Source organism: Nelumbo lutea, chromosome 1, assembly GCF_056320005.1.
Source record: "Nelumbo lutea isolate HS-2025 chromosome 1, American lotus-T2T, whole genome shotgun sequence".
NCBI classification, from domain to species: Eukaryota; Viridiplantae; Streptophyta; class Magnoliopsida; order Proteales; family Nelumbonaceae; genus Nelumbo; species Nelumbo lutea.
The window spans coordinates 108,949,046-108,971,635 of NC_142684.1; the positions used below are offsets into that span (position 1 = coordinate 108,949,046).

The 22,590-nt window shown below is 40.4% G+C and overlaps 1 protein-coding gene and 1 long non-coding RNA gene across 4 annotated transcripts; both read left to right on the forward strand.

Moving 5' to 3' along the window:
* The first annotated feature begins 145 nt into the window (after positions 1-145).
* Positions 146-22,584, forward strand: LOC148876711 (polyadenylate-binding protein 2-like). Of its 3 annotated transcripts, none has more exons than XM_088964553.1 (6): positions 146-534; positions 654-756; positions 5,708-5,778; positions 21,693-21,884; positions 22,034-22,161; positions 22,299-22,584. In XM_088964553.1, the coding sequence occupies exons 1-6, from the start codon at positions 412-414 to the stop codon at positions 22,345-22,347; spliced, it is 666 nt and encodes a 221-aa protein (XP_088820679.1). In that variant the 5' UTR covers positions 146-411; the 3' UTR covers positions 22,348-22,584. The 3 variants fall into 3 exon arrangements, with proteins under 3 accessions (XP_088820679.1, XP_088820686.1, XP_088820693.1); XM_088964560.1 differs by having other exon boundaries at positions 227-534; positions 22,034-22,155; XM_088964567.1 differs by lacking the exons at positions 146-534; positions 654-756 and having other exon boundaries at positions 5,686-5,778.
* LOC148876712 (uncharacterized) lies at positions 5,887-20,428 on the forward strand. The gene is made up of 2 exons (XR_016104995.1): positions 5,887-6,004; positions 20,220-20,428. It is a non-coding gene; the product is annotated as an uncharacterized LOC148876712 (long non-coding RNA).
* Positions 22,585-22,590: the final 6 nt, after the last annotated feature.

The window sequence follows — 22,590 nt, forward strand, 5'->3', positions numbered from 1 at the left end:
CCTAAAAAGTATCATGAAATTTGGAAACTGTATGTACAAATACTTTAAAATTTTAAATTGTATCTAATGGGTCCCATCGTAAATTGAACGTTAGTCAATATAGTTATGTGACATTAAATACACATTAAATAATTTTAAAATGATAAAATTATCCTTTATCATATTTTTATGATCATTTTACCCCTTTCGTGTAAGTGTTAAAAAGAAGAATAGGTAAAGACGGATTATGAAACTAGTGATCCGTCCGATTGATCAGAAAATGATCTGAACTAACGGTAGATCAGACTACTGACGCATTTAGAAGGTGGGGGACTGAATTCAGGGTAATGTTCCTGAATTTTCCCAAAAAAAAAGATACATTATAAGTTGCGAGAAGCCGAGAAGGAGCGGCCGAGCGGCAGAGAGAGAGAGATGGATGAGGAGGAACACGAGGTTTATGGCGGAGACATCCCAGACGAGGGAGAGATGGAAGGAGACATGGATGGAAATGCTGCGGAGGTCGAGATGGCTAGGGCGGATGGCGATGCTGTCAAGGTTTCGTTTCTTCTTTTCCTTTCCTTTATTAGGTCATGGGGTCTCCGTCGAAACCCAGGTAATGGAAGGACTTCTGGGCGGCAATAACATACAAGTCTCGATTTTTTCCGGGTTTGCAGGAATTGGACGAGATGAAGAAACGGTTGAAGGAGATGGAAGAAGAAGCAGCCGCTCTTCGTGAGATGCAGGCTAAAGTCGAGAAGGAAATGGGTGCCGTGCAAGGTTCTTTTTTTTTTCTTATTGTTCCTATTTTTTGGTTTGAGTTCTTCGTTTCGTTGATAGTTTGGATCCTCTCTTATAGATTTATAATTTCCTCCTTTCTAGTCGAATACATGTATAATGTAAGGATTAAGATTGATGCGTCTGTCCCTTTTTTGCTTTTCAATTTTCGTATTCCTTTTCCTTGGGGAACTATGATTATTAGACAAGTACAATGGATTGTAGAAGTTTTTCGTTTTTGTGTCTTTGTTTTTCTCTCTTTCTTTCTTCTTCTTCTTCTTTGTTTTTTTTTTTCTTTTTTTTTTTATTTCCTCAAAGATTTCCTGTATAAATAAGTTAAAGTTAACACCATATCTGTCCCAAAGATGTATTGTCAAACATTATTTGATAATTAAATGGAGGTGGGACTAATGGGATTGGTAAGGCTGATTACCGAGCACTATAGAGCCTTTCAGTGGATCATCAGAAAATTCCAAAATTTAGGTACCAAAGAAAACTATTCGTTTCCTTATGGTAGGATTTGTTTTAGAAGATTATGTAACTATTTTGATAGAAGTAAATGCAAAATCTAGAAAAAACTCGGTTGCTAGTATGGCTAATTTAGGATAGCTCTTTGGATATTTTTCAAACCTCTCAATCAACCAAAGGAAGCGGGCACTTGAAACTGACTTTGAATTTTGTCTACTTGTCTCCATCTGTCTGATTGTGCCATTTATGCATTGTAGTTTTTCTAGGGGCACTCTGGTTTGGGAAGGTTTCCCATGAACCTTTCTCTATGTCTCTCTCTCAGGTCGTATTGTTGCCAGCCAAGCAAATGTGTGAAAAAAATTAATATAGAAGAGCAAGGGGACATAAACTTGAGCAAACTTCTATCCTTTAGAGGCAAATGTAGAAGAGTAGTGGAATTTAAAGGGGGCATAATTACTCACATTTTTTTATAGAAGACCCACCTAACTCTAAATCACCATTTTTTCCCAACATAGTAGCTTGGGTGAACACCATCAAACATTTTTGGAAACTAAACAGGAAATTGCTAGGATCGGAAGTTGATTGTAGAGCTTCTTGATTCATGACATTATATAGTATCTATTGTCGCTCAGATTGGCTGAGGGCAACGCTGTAATTTCACTCCTGAGATCTAGGAAGGTCGAGGGGTTTGAGGCTCCGAGGTGCTTCCAAAGGGAGTCGAAGCTGAGGGCGGGTTGAAGGCTAGAGGTATGCCGAGGCCGAGGGCTGGAGGCCGATGTGCATAGCCACCATCAAGGACCATGCGCTCGGAGAAGTCGACTAGTGGAACGTCAACGGGCTGGAGGCGCTCGGGCGCTATCTTCATCTTCTCAAACGCTTCGTAGAAGAGGACGTCGGCCAAGGAGCCACTATCGACGAGGATCCTCTTTACTATGAAGTTGGCGATGATGGACGAGATCATGAGGGCGTCATCATGTGGTAGCGTAACCCCTCTCAGGTCCTCGTCCATGAAGGCGAGGGTTTCCTAAGGCTTCATCTTCTTGGGGGCAGGCCCATGGATGCTCAGCTGTCTGGCGTAGGCCTTGCGGGCCAAGGTCGCGCCCCTGGCGATAACGTCGATGATGTCAACTACTTGCTAGTGTTGTTGCTGCTGCTGCTGGGAGGATGAGGCACCGGGCTCGCCTCTGATGAATTGCTTAAGATGCCTTTGTTGAATGAGGGACTCTATCTCATTTTTTAACTCGTAGTAGTCCGTGGTGTCATGGCCGGTACTGTTGTGGTACTTGCAATATTTTTTTGGGTTTCCCCTCTTGGGGTTCCTCTTCATTTTCTCTGCCACTTTACGTACTTGTCCTTAATGACCTACATCAAGATCTGGGTCTTGGTGGAGTTGAGTGGTGTATATTGACTGTAAGCCAAGGCCAAGGCCGGCGGGTTCTTGTTGTCCTTGTTGTTGTTGTTGTGGTGGTCTTTGCTTTTCCTTTTTTTCTCCCGGGGTCTGTTGTTGCGCTTGGCTTCCCTTTCTTGGTGGTCTCCGGCCGAAGCCTCCTTGGCCGCAATGTACTTTTGGGCTTTCTTGAGGAACTGCATTTTGGTTTTCGGCGGGGTCTTGGCTACCGAGCACTTTAGGGCTGAGCCGGGTCAGAGTCCGTTGATAGCAGCGTACATGGAGACCATCGGGTCGAGGTCACGGACCTCGAGATCTTCTTTTTTGAAGCGGTTGATATAGGATCACAGACTCTCACCCTGTTTCTGCTTGATGGGCATTAGCGAGACCATGCTCTTCTGGCATCGCCTGCTATTGATGAAGCGTGCAAGGATAACAGGTTAGCGAACTGCTCTCACGAGATAATTGACCGAGGCGGGAGACCGGAGAACCAATGACGGGCGACCCCCTGGAAAGTTCGACACGTCAAGGCGTTGAAATACCCATAGAGTATCATGAGCTTTTTGAAACTTTCCAGGTGATTGTCAGGGTCCAAGTTCTCATCGTACATCTCTAGTGTGGGAGCTTTGAAGTGCTGGGGGAGAGGCTCGGAGATGATGTCCAGGGTGAAGGTGTCCATCCTCCCTGTCGGATTTCTTTGGTCGGCCGAGGTGTCAGCTCGACTCTCCCGAACTTGGCGGAGCTCGTCCCTGACTGCCCCAAGCTTGGCTCGTAGCTCCACAATCCGAGGGCCATTTGGAGCTTTCTCCTTGTCTTTGTCTTGGCGGGCCTGACGGAGGTTGGCACGAACTCTGAAGTACTCTGAGGCAGGACCACGACTCTCGTTTGGCATGGCGGTCATCAAGGACGTCGCGGAGGTCCAAGACTGGCGGGGGAGAGGTGCGACATCTGCCCTCGGCCCTTGAGTGGGCGCTACGACGGCCGAAGTGCTCGCCTTCGTCTTGGGGGTTCTCCCTTCGGTGGCGATGGTGCTGCTCAGAGGGCTGGTGACTGTCGTTGGACCATGCTGGCTCTTCCTCCCTTCAGTTGGGAGACCTTGCACTCCTCTGAGGCAGGCTAGCAGGGTGGTTGTTTCCGGATTCTGAGGGCTTTGCCCACTGAGGGTTAGTAGGGCCGAGTGCTTGTGGTTCCGCGGACTCGTGTTGGCTTCGAAGTCCCGATGCCCTGGCAGGGTGGTCCCCTCGAGGGTGGCCTCCTGCCTGGGGCAAACTTGGTCAACACATTGGGTGAGGTATTCCAGATGGTCGAGGACTGCCTGGAACTACTCATTGGTGACCAGGTTCGGAGCGTTCCTAGCTCTTCGTGCCATGCTGACCGGTGCTTAGGAGAGTTTTAAGGTTTAAGTTGGATGGGAGAATGTCTTAGTGACATTTCCCACAAACGGCGCCAATTGTTGTTGCTCGGATTGGCCGAGGGCAACATTGTAATTTCACTCCTGATATCCGGGACACGGTCGAGGGCTTCGAGTCTCTGAGGTGCTTCCAAAGGGAGCCAAAGCCGAGGGCAGGTTGAAGGCTGGAGAGGTGTGTCGAGGCTGAGGCTGACTACCTTCTCAAGTACTAGAGAGGCCAAGGCCTAGGGGCCGAGGTGGATGATCTCGAAAGAGTTGGTGTCGAAGTCGGGATGCTCGCTTGAGCGTACGAGGGGTCCAAAGGGGCCTGAGTTTGTTCTGCAAGGAAGGAAGTGTCAGAGGCCTCGGGTGAAGACCCGAGGCGAGGACTTCGACAGTCAAGTTAGTGTTCGCACAAGGTAAGTAGAAGGTTCAATGCAGAGGCACCTAGACGAGGTCACTGGTAAGCACTAAGTCCTCGGTAAGAAGAATATCAAGAGTTTTAAAGATTCTAGAGAGTCTTACCTTGTGGGAGGTGCCTTGTATTTATAACCGGAATTGCCTAGGGGGTAGTTGGGCTCGGGCGGCCTAGATGCGAGCCGTATGGGGGCTAGCTCGGATGGTCCAAATGCGAGCCGTACGAGGGCCAAGTGTGAGGATATGGCGGAGCCACACGGTGCCCCGCGACTGGGCCTGGCTGGTCCACACATGGCCACACCGCGTGCCCCACTATTGGCCTCTACTGGTGTCCACTGGCCGACACGTGTCAGCCTCGCATTGGCCAGCCGAATGCGCCTACATCAGTATCATAAATCATTTGATATATATAGAAAAGGCAAAGTGCAATAAAAGCACTGTAAACTTGCTTCCCATGGATGTCTTCACAATTGACGAGCTGATCAAGAGGATGATGTGCTTGGTTAACTCTTGCAAGTTATGAGGGACATAATGAACATCTCTTGCATTGCAGCTTTACTTGGAGATTGTGGAAATACTCTATGGTGCCTTTTAGGTTAGGTTGGGTGGTGCTGGATGGAGTGGTGTGTTAAGCATATAATATAAGTAAGAAAGATTGATTTCTTTGGAAAGCTTTAACAATATGAGCTTGTTTTACACCACCAATCCCTATCCTGGATTAAGGAGGTTGTGTCAGTTTGGTAGCTGGCATTAAAACTTCTGCCAAACTCTTCTTCTCATGGATCCTGGGTTGTCTTTTTCATGCCCGTGCTAGGGTGTGACACTAAACAAAATGGAATGGCAAAACAGGATTTATGTAGCTGACCCCATATAGTTGGGACAAGGCTTAGATGATGATTTCTTTGGACCTGACTACTTTTCTTTAACTACTTCGTAAGGGATTTGGAACAAATGTATCTATATAACCTTCAATAGTAGTGAGAGCCTTGTGTGGTTTTGTTAGATGTATAGGCTTTTGCTTTGACATTCAGAGGCATATTGCATTAGACATATGAAAGTTAGAAAGGGAAGAGTTATGCATAACATAATAGTTAGTTGAGGACAGAAAAGTGATACACTCTTCAATAACAAAATTGCTTCTTTTAGTTTGTGTAGCTATTATAAAGAAAATAATGGTTTAGAGTAGCAAGGTGGTTGTACATCTTAATTATTGCAATTCCTTTGTTTAATTTTCTTTTTGTTGTTTTTATTGGCTATTTGTTTCCTCTAGATGAAATTGTGTTGTGCCACAGATCCAGCTAGTGCTGCTGCAATTCAGGCAAGTAGGGAGGAGGGAGATTCTCGATCAGTGTTTGTTGGTAATGTGAGGTTCATGCTCCTTCGCTTCACAGTTTATCATATGTAGAGTTCTTATGCATTTCCTTAAGACACACTTGAAGAAAACTGCCTCTGCAGCTCTGTTGTGATTCCTTTTTCAGCATACTGATTCGTTCCTTTCTCTTTTGCTCATAAAAGCTCTTTGTGCATGAATAGATATATACAGAATTCCAGATGCCTTTGCTTCTGTTAAACATTGAAATGATATATTTGTAAGTTTCTTTTTTTTATACTTTGTATGATTGCATGTGTTAGCATACTATTGATCAGAAACTTGAATACATGCATGCATTTTATATGCATACATATTTATTACATAGGTTGCATGGCTTTTAGTTTACATTCTATATGCATTGTATCCTTCTTTTAATGGGCATACCTTTTGTTTATGTGGTACTGCATGACAATCAGATTTAGGTTAATGCATGGAATGGGATAATGAAATTTATTTTTCAACTTGAGCAAATTAAAGTATTTTAGTTTATGAACCTGACATTTTCAGTTTATCCGATGTTTTCATCCCTGCAAATGCATCTAATGGAGGCAAGCTTTCAAGTTTTCTAGTGTTCAATGTTCTATTACTGTCTAAAGACAGATATGGTAGAACTGTGTAAGACCAATGAGTGCACACTAATGTGGAATGATTTGGTGCAAGTAGAAGGCTCTAAAAGAGAAAGGAGAAGACAGATGTGCTCATTTGTGTAGAGCAAGTGGTAAACAAATTAAAGTATTTTAGTTTATGAGCCTAACATTTTCAGTTTATTTGATGTTTTGTGTTCCTGCAAATGCATCTAATGGAGACAGTTTAGAAAAGGGCGTAAGAGACTTTGTTGAAGGAAAGTTGCAGAATGAGGAATTAGAAAGGATTTGGGAACAGATTTGCACCTTCCTCGAGGAGTATAGGTGCATGGAAGAATCTTTAGAGGATCTTTTAGGAAATCCGAAGAGACCAAAAGTAGCAGAAAAGCCTCCAAGTAGAGATTGATTTTAGGCATAGAAGGAGATCTGGAATTCAGTGGAAGAGGAGGGGAGAAGGAAAGCCTCCAAGTAGAGGCTTGCTCTTTGAGGTGGGCTTAGAAATCTTTGTTTTCATGAAAATCATTAGCTGGAATGTTAGGGGTCTAGGGAGTGCGAGGAAGAGAAGGCTTATTAAGGATCTCCTTAGGGAAAGGTCGGATGTTGTGATGTTACAGGAAACCAAATTAGCTGAAGTCGATAGAAGATGGGCAAAAAGTATTTGGAAATCAAGGGGAATACGTTGGGTCTTTGCACCTTCTTGGGGGGCTTTGGGGGGTACCGTTACACTCTGGAGAGAGGATGTTGTGCAGGTAGTGGAGGAGCTAATAGGAAACTTCTCGGTGTCATTAAAGTTTAGGGTAGTGGAGGATGGATTAACATGGGCAGTAACTAATATATATGGACCAAGTACTTACAGAGAGAGGAATGAATTTTGGGAGGAATTATATGGGATTCAAGGGATTTGGGAAGGTCTTTGGTGTTTGGGAGGGGATTTCAATGTAATTCGGTTTACTAATGAATCAAATTATCCCCAACAAACCATTACAACAAGCATAAGGAAGTTCAATGATTTTATAAGTAACTACGAGTTAAAGGAACTCCCTCTGTTGCAAGCGCACTACATCTGGTCCAATTTTTAGGAATCACCAACTTGCTCAAAGATAGATAGCTTCCTTTTTAATGAAGGATGGGGAAACAATTGGGGGGATTTGATTTCTAGAGCTCTACCCAGAATTACTTCTATTCATTGTCCCATTAACAGGAGCCTTTCAGGCTAGGATCCCGACCCTTTAGGTTTGAAAGCATGTGGTTGACACACTCAGACTTTGTGAAGAAGATTAAGTAATGGTGGAGCATAGAAATAAGGGGGAGTGAAGTTGAAAGGGGTAAGACTTCAGAAAAAATTGAAAAGTTTGAGGTCAAATTTGAAAGAATGGAACATGGATCAATTTTGGGAGAATAGAAAAAAAAATGAAATCTTTCTTGATGTCCCAAATAGAGGATTTGGATGTGAAGGAATCCCAAAGAACCTTGAACTCTCAAGAAAGAGAGCGGTGGCGGAAACCGAAAAGGGATCTAGAAGAGGTCCTCTTGCGAGAAGAAATTTCTTGGAGGCAAAAATTTAGATGTAAATTGATCAAGGAAGGTGATGAAAACACTAAATTCTTCCATGGACTAACTAGTGGAAGAAGAAGGAAAAATCTGGTAACTAAATTCGAAGTGAAAAGGGCTAGTTTATAATTCCCAAGAGGAGATAGCCAATTGTTTTGTTGATCACTTCAAATCTATTTATAGGAGACCCCTAGGCACTAGAGTAGAATTGGAAGGTGTGACTTGGCAGAAACTAATTGAAGAAAGCAGAGGTTGGTTAGAAAGGAATTTTGAGGAGGAGGAGATTAGGCAAGCTGTTTTATCAATGGACAGATCCAAAGCACCAGGGTCGGATGGGTTTACTATGGCTTTCTTCCAAATAAGAAAGAGGCTAAGCATCCCAAGGATTTCAGACCTATTAGCTTGGTGACTAGTGTGTACAAGATTTTGGCTAAGGTCCCACCTCTGAGGATTAAAAAGGTGCTCCCCTCCCTCATTAGTCAAGCTCAAGGTGCTTTTGTTCAAGGGAGATAAATAATTGATCAGATTCTAATAGCAAATGAATGTGTGGAGGAAATGAGATCGGGTAATCAAGGTTTTGTTTGCAAACTGGATCTTGAAAAGGCCTATGATCTAGTGGGTTGGAGTTTTCTGTTAGAGGTGCTAAGGAAATGCGGGTTTGGGGACAAATGGTGCAAATGGATAAATGGCTGCATTACTCTATCTTAGTCAATGGGTAGTTAATGATTTCTTCCCAGCCTATAGGGGCTTAAGGCAAGGTGACCCCTGTCTCCTTTCTTATTCACACTAGTTGTTGATGCTTTTAGCAGACTCATATCAGAAGCGGACAGGGTCGGGTCATTAAGAGGGTGGAGAATAGGCAGAGACATAGTTCCAATTACTCATCTCCAATTTACGGATGGCATTATAATATTCTGTGAGGGGTGTGACCTAAGGGTGGTGAGAAATTTGAAGAGCTTAATTTTGAGGTGGCTCTAGGCAGCCTCTACTGGCCTAGGCTCCTTTGTAATGTTATGTGATTTAATAAAATACCTTAACTTTTACAAAAATAAAATTGAAGAGCTTAATAATTCTCTTTGAGAAGGCTTTAAACTTGAAAATCAACCTTGAGAAGAGTTGTGTGGTGGGGATAAACCTAAATAGAGGGGAGTTGGAGTCCATTGCAGCCTGTTTAGAGTGAATTTGGTCAAAGTGGCCTTTATCCTATCTAGGACTTCCCCTAGGTGTTAACATTGTTTTGAGTAGAAATCTGCTGAATTCAAAAATATGAACGAAAAGTAGTTTCTTGAAGAGAGAGGGAGAAGAAGAGATCTTGAAAAGAAAAGAGAGCAATAATTTGGCCGCCCCCTTCACTTATTATTTATACTAAAAATATAAGAGCAGTACAAAGGCAACTGTGCCCTTATAGGGCGGCATAACATAAAACAGCATATATAAGGCTCAAAAACATAATAAAATTTGGACTCACATAACTACTGTGGTCCCCACCTTCCTATCCAACAACTAACACAAAACATCTACTCATAAACAACAAAAAACTAATTAATCTTCAACACTCCCCCTCAAGTTGGGAGTAAATGTCATACATTCCCAACTTGCATAGATAATGTTCAAGCTTGTTCTTTGCCACCCCTTTAGAGAGAACATCAGCCAACTGCAACTCTGAAGAGACATAAGACAAGTAGACTTCTCTGGCTGTTAACCTTTCTCTTATGAAGTGTCTATCAACTTCAATGTGTTTTGTCCTGTCATGCTGAATTGGATTGTGGGCAATATTGATTACATTCTGATTGTCACAGTACATCATCATAGGTTCCTCTGCTTTCACCCTAACCTCACTCAAAAGAGATCTAACCCAAAGAAGTTGTAAGGCTCCATGAGCCATGGATCTATACTCAGCCTCTGCACTTGACCTTGCCACAACCGCTTGCTTACTCTTCCATGAGATCAAGTTTCTACCTACAAATGTACACACTTCTGATGTAGACCTCTTGTCATCTAAGCACCCTGCCTATTCTGCATCTGTATAAAATTCTAACTTCGGATTTTCATGATTTGAGAAAAGAATTTCTCTGCTAGGGTGCTTTTTCAGATATGCAAGTATTATCTCATTAGCTTCCCAGTGCTGAACCCGAGGTGCATGCATGTATTGACTCACAACACTGTCAGCATAGGAAATATCTGGTCATGTCATTCACAAATATAGCAGTCGGCCCACCATTATTTGATATCTCCCACATCTTTTACCTGCTCACCATCTACAACATTAATTCTATGATTTGGATCAATAGGAGTGTCTGCTAGTTTGGTTCCCAACTTACCAGTCTCTCACAGTAGGTCAAGTACATACTTTCTCTGAGAGATGAAGATCCCATGCTTAGATCTTGTAACTTCAATCCCCAAGAAGTATTTGAGCTCACCAAGATCTTTGATCTCAAATTCTTGTTGCAATGATTTTTTGAGATCATCAATCTCCTCCAGATCATTTCCTGTAACCACTATATCATCCACATACACAATCAAAATTGACACCAGAGCATCTCTCTTCTTTACAAAGAGGGTGTGATCAGACTGGGTTTGAGTGTACCCAAAACGAATAAGTGCCCCTCTAAACCTATCAAACCAAGCCCTAGGTGGCTGTTTTAGACCATACAATGATTTTTTGAGTTTACACACCTTTCCTTTACCAACATTTTCATAAAAACCTGTTGGAACTTCCTAATATACCTTCTCCTATAAATCACCATTAAGGAAAGCATTTTTAACATTAAGCTGAAACAAGGGCCATGAATAGGTGGTTGTCAGAGATAAAACAATACAAATTGAACTCATCTTAGCTACCGTGCAAAGGTTTCCAAATAATCAACATCATAGGTTTGAGTATACCCTTTTGCCACCAACTTTGCCTTGTACTTCTCTATCTTGCCATTGGCCCTATACTTTACAGTGAATACCCATCTACATTCGACTGTCTCCTTGTCTGGAGGGAGATCAACTATTTCCCAAGTTTGGTTTTTAACCAAGGCTTCCATCTCTTCTTGCATGGCTGTTTTCCACTCAAGTTTGGAGAGAGTCTTAGTAACATTCTTGGTATAGACACAAAATCCCGGGAAAAAATGAAAGCTCGGTAGGAGGGTGATAAGGCACTATAGGAAAGATGGTGTGAAATGCAATGGGTTGTACACTTTCTCTTCCCTTTGCGAAGTGCAATGGGAAGATCAAGGTCAGTGGGATCAGTTGCAACAATGTGTTAGGTACAGGAACATTATCATTAGAAAACATAATAGGCTTAGGCTCAAGGGGAATACCTAGAACTGTATCTGTTGAATCTGGAGCTTCAGAAGGACTGATAGAGAGTGGTGTGGGTTGAGGATGTGTGGAGTCGACCATCGTCTGCCGGCGCTGATATTTCCGTGAGACTGCTTGTAGTGGCTCAGGCAATGAAACTGATGGAGGCACAAAAGAAACAGGAAGAGGAACAGATTGTAAGTTCTCCCCAAAACTCTCCCTCTAAGGAGAACCACTCGAGAAGGTGGATTCAAAAAAGGTAACACTCATAGTGACAAATCTGCTTCTCGACACAGGATCATAACAACAATACCCCTTTTGATGGAGGCACAAAAGAAGCAGGAAGATGAACAAATTGTAAATTTTCCCCAAAACTCTCCCCCTAAGGAGAACCACTCGAGAGGAAGAAGGTGGATTCAAAAAAAGTAACATCCATAGTGATAAATTTGCTCCTCGACACAGGATCATAACAGTAATACCCCTTTTGGTTCTGAGCATACCCAAGGAAAACAAATTTCTTGGCCTTGGGATCCAATTTCTTGCGATGGGGGCCGAGAATGTAAACAAACAAAACACTACCAAAACCCTCAGAGGTATGTGAAATATCTCTCCATCTAGAAAAAGAAGCTAAATGGCACCTTAAACCCCAAAGTTCGTGAAGGAACATGGTTAATCAAATGCACGGCTATAAGAACTGCACCTCCCCAGCAATGCACAGGAACTGAAGCACATGCCATAAGACTTATTGAAGCACACACCATGCTTCAAGAAATATGTGGTCAGGTCCTCAAAATACCCTCTAGCATTATCCGATTTAAAAGCCTTAGTTCTCACTCCAAATTGTGTGAGAACCATCTGGTGGAACTGTCATACCAAGTTAGGAACCTCATCTCGTGATCTCATCAAATATATCCAAGAATACCACGTATAATCATTCACAAATAAGATAAAATAACAGTATCCTCCCATGGAAGGAATATGATATGGCCCCCATACATCAGTGTGAACAATATTAAAAGCAAAAGTACTTCTTTTATTACTTGGCTTAAAAGAATGTCTACAATGCTTTCCTAACTGACAACTCTCACACTCCAAGGTAGATAACTGAACATACTCAAATAACTTTGGGAAAAGAAATTTCAATGAACTAAAAGAAAGATGTCCCAAGTGATTGTGCCAAAGTATAATCTGGCTCATTGGCTTTGACCCACTACTACTGTTATTTCTAACATGATGGCTCTGATGTTTCAGAATCTCATCCAGAAGGTAGACTTCATTCACCTCACGACCACTCCCAATCATCTTCTTTGACTCTAGATCTTGCAAAACACAATTACTAGGAAGAAAGGCCACTGAACAATTCAATTTTTTTGTCAAAGAACTAACAGAAAGTAGGTTGGTATGAAGTCTAGGGACATGCAAGACAGAAGATAAAGTAATATCATTGGTCATTCTAACTGTCCCCTTCCCAGTAATGGGAATATGTGAACCATCTGCTGTATAGACTTTGTCACTAACCAAAGCACAACTGATAGGAACTGAAAAGGGTAGGGACATTAGTCATATGCTCAGATGCTCTTGAGTCTATAATCCAAGGAGGTCCCTCCTTACCTGAAGTGGATGCAAGATTTGCAGTTGCATATGAACTACCTGCGTGTGCAAAAGAAGTGGTGTAGTTAGCTCCTACACTCTACTATCCATCTGAAATGCTAGAGCTAGTTGTATCATTTTTACTCATAATCTGTCCAAACCTCTCCAATTCTATTCTCACTGCTGCTACTGCAATGGATTCCCAATCAGTTTGGGAAAGATGGGCCGAACAATCTCTTGTAGTGGCCACATTTGCATTTCCCTTCTTGTTCCTTATTCGGGCAGGCATAAGATTTGGATGAAGCTTCCAACAAATATCCCTGGTATGCTTAGGCTTCTTATAATAATCACACACACCAAGTCCTTCTTATCTTCCCTTCTAGTCTCACTGCTCCCCTTGTCTCCATTCAGCTTAGGTTTGGTTGTACTAACCATAGCCGACTGGTCAATCCCAGGCTGTCTCAGCATGACATTCCTCCTACTCTCCTCTCTTGAAACAAAAGCATATGCTTGAGAGAGTGTCACACTCTCCCTAGAAAGAATATGCTGCCTAGCAATGTCAAATCCAGGGTTCAGCTTTACCATGAACTCAAAAACCCTATTTCTCTCTACCAGTTTTTGATAGGTTACTGCATCATTTACACTTTCCCATACCACAGTTTCTAAGTGATCTATTTCCTGCCAAAGGGTTTTTAACATGGAGAAATACACGACAAGGGTTTTTTCTCCCTGTTTTATACTAATCACCTGATTCCTTAACTGATAGGCTCCAGCTACATTTTGCTTCTGAGAGTAGGTTTTAGTGACTCCATCCCAAATCTCCTTAGCAGTATTAGCCCATAGGAATTTTTTTCTAATATGAGGTAACATAGAATTACACAGCCAGGACATTACCATGTAATTCTCCTACACCCATTGAGAAGTATCTATACCAGGCTTCTTCTCCTCCCCAGTGATGTATCCTAATTTTCCACGGGCACCAATAGCCATCTTGGTTGATTGTGCCCACTCTAAATAATTTGTACCATCAAGTTTTACTTTAGTAATGATTCCAGACTCAAAAAATATCACTACTACGTCCAACATCCAGTCTCATGGTACCTGTGGATTTCACCTCGGTACTCCAACTCTCCATCTTACTTCAAACAGTTCAACAGTAAGAAAAAATAGATTGGAGATCTTCCAAAGGCAATTCAATATCACACACACTGAAATCAACCCTTCTAGAAGAAGAAAACCCTATTCGGAGATAAATCTCTCTCCTCTCCATGCCTCCCAAGAGAGAGAAGAGTGAATCGATCACTCCAGGAGGCTCAGAAAATTCCAGAAACTTAACTGCCCTCTTCAGAATAACAAAAGAAAACTAACAATACCTGGGTGCCCAAGATAAGATAAAAAACAAAGAGTCCAACTTTTCTGGGACTCTTCCCTGTACTCCAATTCTTCCTGATTTTGAAGCTGAATAGTAGATACCTTCCTGATGACTAGATCCCACCAAAATATCCAAGAACTAGGGCTGCATGAGAATGCTTCAAGAACCTTAGCCAAGGCTTTGATACCAAGTAGAAATATGCTGAATTCAAAAATATGAACAGAAAAAGTAGTTTCTTGAAGAGAGAAGGAAGAGAGAAGGAGAAGAGAAGAAGAGATCTTGAAAAGAAAAGAGAGCAATAATCCAGCTGCCCCCTTCACTTATTATTTATACTAAAAATATAAGAGCAGTACAAAGACAACTATGCCCTTATAGGGCGGCATAACATAAAACAGCATATATAAGACTCAAAAACATAATAAAATTTGGACTCACATAACTGCTGTGGTCCCCACCTCCTATCTAACAACTAACATAAACCATCTACTCATAAAACAACACAAAACTGATTAATCTTAAACAGTTTGAAAGAGGGGAGTTGGAGTCCATTACAACCTGTTTAGAGTGCATTTGGTCACAGTGGCCTTTATCCTATTTAGGACTTCCCCTAGGTGATAACATTGTTTTAAAAGGCTCAAACCTTAAGGCATGAGGCATTCAAATTTTGCCTCAAGGCTTAAGCCTCACAACTTTGGTTCAGGGCTTAAGCCCTTGTCAGAATGAGGCGTAAGCCTCAAGCCTCAAGGCGTGAGGCGTAACATGAGGTGTAAAAAGGCGTAAGCCTCAAATATCAACATTATTTAGTGATTCCATGCAAAAAATACATTATTTTATGCATTTTTATAGCTCAAAATATATAGAAAAAGCACTTTAATAATTATGGGTCAAATAAAAAGAGTAAAAATGAAAAACCAATAGGGCAAATCAAGTTTTATTAGTTTCTCATAGTACTTTAGCCTAATAGAGTTTAATGCAAATTGGGCAAGAGTATTTCTTGGATGGGTGACCTCCTGGGAAGTCCTCATGTTGCACTCCAACTTTTATTTATATTTATATAAAAAAAAGAGTTTAATGCAAAAAAAAGGCCAATCAAGTTATTTGTTTCTCTTGGATAAATCAAGTGGATTTTTTTTCTTAATATTCTAATTTAACATCCCAAGTTTGTTGTTTTTCTTATTTTTTTCTAATGGATTTATTTTCCTTTTTATTGATTTTTTTTGCACAGATCAAATCAACTACATTGTTTCTTTTCTTCACAACTGTTGGATGACCATAAATCTAATGCCCATTATATAAGATGATTATTCATATGAATAATTTTGTACTATTGCATTTTGAAACCTAAAATGTAAAATGTTTATAATTGTTAGATGATTAATTCTTATTTTATTTAATGCTTAAAAGTTAAAACTTATTGCTTACAAAATTCTATTTTATGGATATTTGTACCTTCCATCATTCTAACTTGGTATATTACATGTTATTTTTATCATTTATAAATTTTAATTATTTTTTTCTTAATTTTTTGAGGCTTACGCTTCACAACGCCTTGAGGCTTACACCTCATCTTTTTGAGCCACTACGCCTCAACTACGCCTTTAGCCTTTTAAAACCTTGGCTGTTAACCCAAAGGAAAGTAGATTTTGGAACCCTGTGGTGGAAAATTTTGAAAAGAGATTGGCAGCTTGGAAGAGAAACTATATTTCTCTGGGGTGTAGAGTAACTTTGATGAAAGCAACACTAGCCAATTTTTCAGTCTACTTCCTTTCAGTCTTTAGAATACCCAACAGGGAGGCTAAGAGGCTAGAAAAATTGATGAGGGACTTCCTATGGGAGCTTGGGGAAGAGAAAAAAGATCACTTGGTTAGGTGGGAAGTGGTGAGCCGAAGCAAAAAAGGACTAGGGTTAGGGAATGTAATGTGCAAGAGTGAAGCTCTTCTAGGTAAATTGCTTTGGAGGTGGCCATTGGAAAGAGAGAGAGGTTATGGTATGAAGTGGTAAAGAGTATCCATGGCTGTTCCGTTTCCAGCTGGGATGCTGGGGTATCTCGAAGGGCTTTACTCACATTGCCTTGGAAGGCAATCTCTAGCACTCTTCCCAAATTCCTCAGGTTTGTAAGGTTTGACGTCTTCTCTAGAAATTCTGTCCTCTTTCGGGAAGACGTTTGGGTGGGCACTCAACCTCTAAAAGATCTTTTCCCATCTCTTTATTCCATCTCCCTCTTTATTCCATCTCAAGATTCCTTTCCCCCCTGATCTCCCTTTGGCCTAAAACTAGGATTTTGGGTTTTGTAGAGGTCTAAGGGATGATGAGTCCATTTATGTTTTAGAGCTCTTGCTTCTTCTAGAGTCTGTGTTTGGACTCTCCTAAACCTAATAAAAGGATTTGGACATTGGTCTTGAGTGGCTCTTTCACTTGTGCCTCTTTCTTTAAATCCCCTTTTTCCTCTCCCTCCTCTCGGGTTTTCCCTGTTAAAGAGATATGGTCAAGGCCAATTCCTCCTAAAATAGCTGTGTTCTGTTGGGAAGCCTACTGTGGTAAGATCAATACTTGGAAAATTTGCAAAAGAAACCTTATATGTGTTTGTCCCCAAACTAGTACTTTTTATGTAAAGTGAAGAATGAGGACTGTCACCATTTGCTGATATCTTGCTTTTTTGCTGCCAGTACTTGGAATTGGTTTTAATGCTATTTGGGTGTAGGTGGAATTTGCCCTCTGAAGAAAATCTACTCTTTGAACCGTTTGCGTTTGGGCAACTGACAAAGAGAGGGAACTTCATGTGGAAGTGCATAAGAGCAACTAGTTTGTGGACAATTTGGGAGGAGAGAAATGCTAGAATTTTTCAGGAGGAGAGAAGTATTGCTGAAGTAAAGGAATGTATACTGACAAGGACAATTTTCTGGTTGACCACTTCAGACCTGTTCATGAACTCTTACGATGATTTAAGGAGGAATTGGGCAGCAATGGCATCCATAGCTGCCACAAAGAACAGACTACAAGCTGAATGGAATCCTCCTTAGCAAGAGTGGTTAAACTAAATTTTGATGGAAACAGTCATGGTCCAGGGCCCTCGGGTATAGGAGGGACCTTGAGAGACAAGGATAGCAACATCCTATCCTTGTTCTCAGGACCAGCAGGAGTTGGAGAATCCACAAGGGCTGAGATATTAGCAGTGGTGCAAAGTTTACAAGTTGCTTACCAATTGGGAGTCAAGGTGGTAGTGGGCTGGCTATTGAATGCAGAAACAGTCTTTTGGGGTTACAGGGACCTTTTGAAGAAAGTTAATTGGATGACTAGGAATATGGCAGTTAGCTTTCAGTGGGTCAGCAGAACGGCAAATGCTATGGCTGATTCCTTGGCTAAACAAGGGGAATCAAGGGGTGATTTGTTGTGGGCTACCTTGTAATTGGAATTTCCAGTTAGAGTGTGCTTTTTATCAGTGTTCAGCTCTAAGGGGAGGTAACACCTCGTGCCTCCTTTTAGGCTAATTGTATACTTCTATGCCTAATAAAATACCATTCATTTATCAAAAGAAAAAATGTTGTATTACTGTCTAAGATAAAAGTGGAGGAACTGTTCCAGACCCATGGGTGCACACTAGTGTGGAATGATTTGGTGCAAGTAGAAGGCTCTTAAAGAGCAAGGAGAAGACATATGTGCTTATTTATGTAGAGCAAGTTGGAAAGCCACCTTCTACTTATTAACCTCCTACACTTTTGCTTGTAGTATCTAGGAGTATCTAGCAAGAGGATAATTTGGAGAATGCAAGGGCTGTAATACCATGGCTCATATAGAACCTATCCAAAAAAAAACATGGCCAATATGGGAAGGAGGAAACACAAGAATCTTTAGGAAAAAGCCATACAAAAGGTCTTGATGGAAAATATTTGGATTAAGGTTGTTCACTGGGTTAAGCTCTTGTGAAAACCTTTAAGTCATTTTCTATTGAGGATATCTTGAGATGATGACAAGTTACGATTGCTTCTACCTCAACAGGAAGAACAATACAAATTTGTTGGCATTCTTTGAAACTAAACCAAATAAAGCGAAACTATGATGGACACAGCTTAGGGAACCCATGAAGGTCCATTGGTTGACTCCATTGGTGCTCTTTGAGGTTAGCAATGGTGTGGTTTTGGCATTATACTCTGGACCTGTTGGCCAAGGTGACTCAATGAGGGCTGAATTATTAACACTACACCAGGGACTAAAATTGGGCAAGACATTAAATTATAGAATTCTCCTGGTAGATTGAGATTCCTCAGTAATAATTGACTGGCTTCCACGTTATAATCCAAGAGTGTGGCATTGTAGACATATAGTGAGAGAAGTTAGACATAAAGATTGGCTAACAGTTTGGTAGATGCCTTTGATAAACAAGGAGTGAACAAAAACCAATTCTATTGGGGATAACTAGTTAACTACTAGGGAATCTGGACTGTATTAATAATATGAAATGGAAATGTAAGGAGGCATAGTCTGTCCAGGATGTTAAGGCTGCTTGGAACAATTCTTTGTAAGGTAGCAAAGGCTACTAGAGAATCTGAACCCTATTGACAAGTGTGTGTCTTAATATAGCACAATTGGCAGGACACGATTCATGTAGCCAACCCCAAGTAGTTGGAAATAAGGCTAGTTGAATTGGAGACACATGGGAAGTTCTGTTAAATGCAACATGGATGATTCCAGTAACCATCTTTCTCTTAGTGCTATCCTGGATTTTACATGCCATAGTCACATTATGCAGATAAAGACCAACTTAGTTGGCGAATCTGACTAGCGGTTATTTAGAATCTGCAAATGAGCCTACATGTTCATTTCTTTGCATGAATTCTGGAGAGTGCTCATAAAAATTGTTAACTCCTTAACAGTTGGAGAGTACAAGGCCTAAGCAAGAAAGGGAAAATTTTATGGCATCTGATTCCAGGTGCCGTATTATGGTCGATATGGCAAGAAAGAAACTCAAGGATATTTCAAAACAAAAGCTGTCATGAAGATGAAGTGTGGCAGAAGATCCTGCGGAAGCTGTTTTCTTGGTCTTTGACTCAGTTTAAAGTTGACAGTTCTTTTTATAGTTATCTTTTTGACTTTGAAAGTCTGTTTGTCTCTCCCAATGGGTTTGTGGTTTGAGTGCTTTTACTTCTAATGAATTGATACTTCTCAAAAAATTTGTCAAACCCTTAATATGAATTTGGAGCACCCAAGGACCACCCACTGCCACATCCACCTTGTAACATTCTGGGAGACAGGAGAGGACTGGTTGAAAAGCTGAATAACAAAACAAAAAACAAAAAACACATAAAGAAGGATAGCAGGAGGCTAGCTTAGGGTTTTTTGTGATATGTGACAGCTCACTAATATATGACTAGTTGGCTTCAGTTCAGTTTACAATTAACTAAACTGAAACCGAACTGACTATTTGGGTTCCGCATTTCACTAAACCGAAGCGAACAACTTTATTTGGGAACTGACCAATTGGGTTGAGTTGGGCCAGTTTGGTTGTTTTTTACTATTTGGTGAACAGCCCTACTAGCTACTAACAGGGTCTTCCACATCTATCCACCTTTGCTGTTCTAGGAATGAATCCTTCATATTGAAAATCATGATTAAGTCTGTATAATTAAAAGCATAACCTTTTTTCATAATCTCAAAACTAAATGAAAGATCATTTATCTGATTATTCTGTTCCGATCTTTTTGATATTTCTGTTACATTTCCTTGTTTGGGTATTCAGGAAGCATGGTCCATTTCCCATTTAGCAACTGAGATCTTTCTACACTGGTTTCTGCATTGTGTGTTTGTTTTCTTCTAGTGTTTTTGATCAATAATATTTGGTTTCTTCTATTGCTCATTCAGTTGTTTGATAATTGAAGTATTGATACCAAATTACCAATGTTTCATACAAAAAGTGTAGCCTGACAACAGTTTTTCTTCTCCTTTTCTTTTTTTTTTTTTTCTGATGTCTGACCATTTCTTTTGAAATCTTTGGAATGGTTGTGGGTACTCCTTGAGTCATGAGTTGACTTTATGTCTGACAATGATCGCAGGGTCATTCTCCATTCTTCAAGTTCACTTATAAATTAGCGCTGGATTTGTTACCCAATACCTGGGGTAGATGAAGTTATTCTGGTATTAAAATTTGTTTGTACTTGAAAAGAAAAAGAAAATTGAAAAAAAAGTTTATGTATGAATTAAAAAGAAGGAAAAGAAAGAAAAACTAAGAGAAGGCAAGTAAGGGATACTCCCTAGATGGCCACAAGGGAAGATAGAAAGAAAAGGAAAGGAAAAAAACAAAGAATTGCACCATTTTTTTGAAGTGAAAGTGAAGAAAAAAATGAGGGGAAAACAGATAAGTTTCCTATAGCAACTAAAGAAAATGGAAAAGAAAAAGACCCCATGATTGGAAATATTTTAGTGTGATGGCGAAGGAATTCCAGCTTGATGTGAATTGAAAGGTAAAGTTAAGTTCCTGGCATATGCTGTCTTAGCTGCAGAAGACAGAGTTCTACTGGTGATGGTCGTTAGTTCATTGGGAACATCTGATTTACCTTGCAACATTTGGTGAGGGATCTTTGATCTCTTTCTCATGACTCTTGTTCTCATGTTGTTTGCCTATATATATGATAAAATACAAGTGATGTTTTAACCAAAGATTCATTGTGACTGCGAAATCATACAAAGTTTACAATATTTTTCTTTGGGAGTTGTCTCACATTTTAGTATTTCATGGATGTCTAAAGCGTATTTGATTGTCTAATACAACTGATGGCCACACCAGCCACAAGATAAAAGGTTTTGAATATTGCAAATTTATCGTACCATCATTGCTGGAGATATTTTGTGTATTTTTTTTGGCTACAAATTATATCTCAACAACATTTCGTACTATCATCATTTCTAGATTTATTTGTATAAATATATGAAAACATTTGCACATTACTCCCATAGGAAGGTGATATTTTATCCTTGATTGAAAATTTCGCATCTTACAGCTCAAAACACTGTAAGTGCCCCTGGGGGTGTGCAGAAATCTTACTCTATAATGTCAAAGTCAAATCCATTAAGAAATCATCAATGGTCTCAAATTAGAGAATGGAATCATCAGAAAGATTCTGAAGAGAGAATATGTGGAAGTTCTTTTCAGTCTTTTTCATAGATAATATACGAGTAAAAGATTATATTTGCATTTAATGTGGTTAGTTGAGTAGTAAAATTATGAAGATAAGCTTATTAAACAACAATCTGGAAATAAAACTGTGTCAGCTCATGCTGTATAAAATGCATGCTTTTTCAAATTATCGGATTTTACCATGTTATTCATAAAAGAATCACGATGTAGTTGCTATTGAAAGTGGAGCTTGTATCATACACTAAATTTTTGACACTTGCAGTTATGATTAGCATCTGTTCCAAATTCCAATCATTGTTCCACTTCTGCTAAATATATCATTTCCAATTGCTCCTGTTGTTCCAATCTTACTAAATTGTTATTCAAAACCACAAATCTATTATATTTGTAGGTTGATTATTCATGCACCCCAGAGGAAGTGCAACAGCATTTCCAATCATGTGGAACAGTGAACAGAGTCACCATCCTGACTGACAAGTTTGGCCAGCCAAAAGGTTTTGCTTATGTAGAATTTCTGGAAATGGAAGCTGTTCAAGAGGCTCTCCTTCTGAATGAATCTGAATTACACGGTCGCCAATTAAAGGTTAAAATTCTTGTAATTCACAGACGTGCATCTTCAGTTTCAGGGTCGAAATTTTCATACTAACATGCATGCACTTTGTGAATATGTATTTTCCTGCTATTTCCATTCAATATTCTTAGTTTCTTACTGCCAAAGTTTCATCCTTGCAGGTTTTGCCTAAAAGAACCAATATTCCTGGGATGAAGCAGTTCCGTCCAAGACGCTTTAGCCCATACTTGGGGTGCCGATTCAGGAGGCCTTATGTGCCTCCTTACTTCTACTCTCCATATGGGTACGGGTATGTTTCTGTTTGTCCCATGCACTCTTTTCTTTTCCCATCCTCCTGTACTATGGATAGCTCTCCTCTGTCTTGTTTTTCTCTTATCAGTGTTATTTTACTGAATTGTTGAGAAATATGTTGTTTGCCTACTGCAGAAAGGTTCCTAGGTTCAGAAGACCTATGCGTTACAGGCCCTACTGCTAAATGGTAGTTCACTGAATGGACGATAAGTACAGAACGCTCTTTCGGGAGATCATCCTTGAAGAATAATAACGAGACCATCTTTTTAATTTCTTTGCTCTTATTGCTACTATCAATATCGGACATTGTGACCTCTCCAAGGTAAAGAGCAAAGCTTGTCTAATACTCTCTGCATGATCATGAGGGTAAACAATGTAAATATGATGTTTGGATAATCCTAAACTACGTGATTATGAATTATCGTCT